General features: G+C 42.2%; 1 protein-coding gene across 1 annotated transcript; it reads right to left on the bottom strand.

Moving 5' to 3' along the window:
- Positions 1-422: 422 nt before the first annotated feature.
- LOC110463688 (mucin-2-like) lies at positions 423-1676 on the bottom strand. The gene has a single exon (XM_021518487.1). The coding sequence runs from the start codon at positions 1674-1676 to the stop codon at positions 423-425; it is 1254 nt and encodes a 417-aa protein (XP_021374162.1).
- Between the last annotated feature and the right edge of the window lie 535 nt (positions 1677-2211).

The raw sequence follows: 2211 nt of genomic DNA, 5'->3' as shown, positions 1-2211 counted from the left end.
AAACACCAACCGAACCGTGAATAGGATATCCGGTTACCCGTTCTATCGCTACCTGTGACAAGTCCTCTAGTGTAGGCGTGATACGAACATAAATTAATCTACTGTTTGCTTATAATATCCAATTTCAAAATTTAAAGCTTTAGTCTATATATAGCTACCCACTCCATAAATATGATGATGCAATTTTTGTATTTAAATACCAACTCACAAAATCCAAGTTTCAAAGGGTCATTATAACTCAAAATGGGAGTATGTGCTGAAACTAATGCTCGATCTGTAACCCTTTATGGAAAGCCTAAAACTAATTCTCAGTTCAAGTGAGAAACTAAATTAGGCCAAACCCTAAAAAGGATATCTTTGTTTTAATAAAAACAATCTCCAACTAAAACTTTTAGCTAAAGTTCTCAAGTTAAAGCTTCAGCCTATATATAGCTACCCACTCCATGAAGCTGAAAAAAGTTGTATAGTGTTAAATAAGTGCTCCTACCACAAGTGGTCGTAGATGGAGCAGCCATAGTTGTTGGGGTAAGTGTAGTCATGGGAGCAGCCCTAGTCATAGCTGGAGCCGCCATAGTTGTTGGGGTAGGTGTAGTCAGGGGAGCAGCACTAGCAATAGCTGGAGCAGCCACAGTTGTTGGGGAAAGTGTAGTCATGGGACCAGCAATAGTTGTTGGGGTAGGTGTAGTCAGGGGAGCAGCCCTTGTTATGGCTGGAGCAGCCATAGTTTTTGGGGTAAGTGTAGTGGTGGGAGCAGCACTAGTAATAGCTGGAGCAGCCCTAGTTGTTGGGGTAAGAGTAGTCATGGGACCAGCAATAGTCATAGCTGGAGCAGCAATAGTAGTTGGGGTAAGTGTAGTAATGGGAGCAGAACTAGCCATAGCTGGGGCAGCCATAGTTGTTGGGTTAAGTGTAGTCATGGCAGCAGCACTAGTCATACCTGGAGCAGCAATAGTTGTTGGACTAAGTGTAGTCATGGAAGCAGCTCTAGTCTTAGCTGGAGCAGCAATAGTTGTTGGGGGAAGTGTCGTCATGGGAGCAGCACTAGCAATAGCTGGAGCAGCCACAGTTGTTGGGGAAAGTGTAGTCATGGGTGCAGCACTAGTCATAGCTGGGGCAGCCATAGTTGTTGGGGTAGGTGTAGTCAGGGGAGCAGCACTAGTCATAGCGGGCGCAGCCATAGTTGTGGGGGTAAGTGTAGTCGTGGGACCAGCACTAGTCATAGCGGGCGCAGCCATAGTTGTGGGGGTAAGTGTAGTCATGGGAGCAGTACTAGTCATAGCTGGGGCAGCCACAGTTGTTGGGGTAAGGGTAGTCATGGGAGAAGCACTAGCCATAGCGGGGCCAGCCATAGTTGTTGGGGGAAGTGTCGTCATGGGAGCAGCAGTAGTCATAGCTGGAGCATCAATAGATGTTGGGGGAAGTGTAGTCATGGGACCAGCAATAGTTGTTGGACTAAGTGTAGTCATGGCAGCAGCACTAGTCATACCTGGAGCAGCAATAGTAGTTGGGGTAAGTGTAGTGGTGGGAGCAGCACTAGGCATAGCTAGAGCAGCAATATATGTGGGGGTAAGTGTAGTCATGGGAGCAGCACTAGCCATAGCTGTGGCAGCAGCAGTAGCCGTGGAAGATGCCACAGTCTTAGTTTTCGGGGCAGCCGTGGTTTTAGAAGCAGCCATTGTCTCCACTGCAAAATAAAAAATGTTTAATCAATTTAATGACATTTTCCATTGAGTTGCAATTTCCCATACATAACTTTCAGGAAATTAAAATCAACTTACCAGCACAAAATTTGCCTTGACATGTATAACTGATCAGCACAAATTCTGTATATTAATGAGCAAGATGTATTTTTTATGTATTTAAACACTTACTCCCAAGATCTAAGTTTTGATGTATCATTAACTCAAGGAATTTGTGAATTAAATAGCTTCTGTTTATAGAACTTCATACAACATTATGGTACTGTAAAATGAAAGTAAGGGTGAAACAATAGAATGAAAGTATTGAAATTTTCAATATTTTCTTGTTCATGTTGAAATGTAAGTGTTTTCTTCAATATGTATTGAAATTACATTTTCTGAAATACATAACTAGAGTAATATTTTATTAATGAATGGACTGTGGAATGTCTAATATATTTTTCTGGAAAACAATGTTTCTTGAATTTATAAAATCTGGTGCACATTTTTTTCAATTATGGGACAAGACGTG

The sequence above is a fragment of the Mizuhopecten yessoensis genome, unplaced genomic scaffold (assembly GCF_002113885.1).
Source record: "Mizuhopecten yessoensis strain PY_sf001 unplaced genomic scaffold, ASM211388v2 scaffold10921, whole genome shotgun sequence".
Lineage (NCBI taxonomy): Eukaryota > Metazoa > Mollusca > Bivalvia > Pectinida > Pectinidae > Mizuhopecten > Mizuhopecten yessoensis.
Note: the sequence above shows the minus strand (reverse complement) of the source record. Positions and strands in the feature narration are given on the sequence as shown.

Bases quoted from the DNA above. Each gene is read 5' to 3' on its own strand.
- LOC110463688 (XM_021518487.1), bottom strand. From the start codon at position 1,676: ATGGCTGCTTCTAAAACCACGGCTGCCCCGAAAACTAAGACTGTGGCA.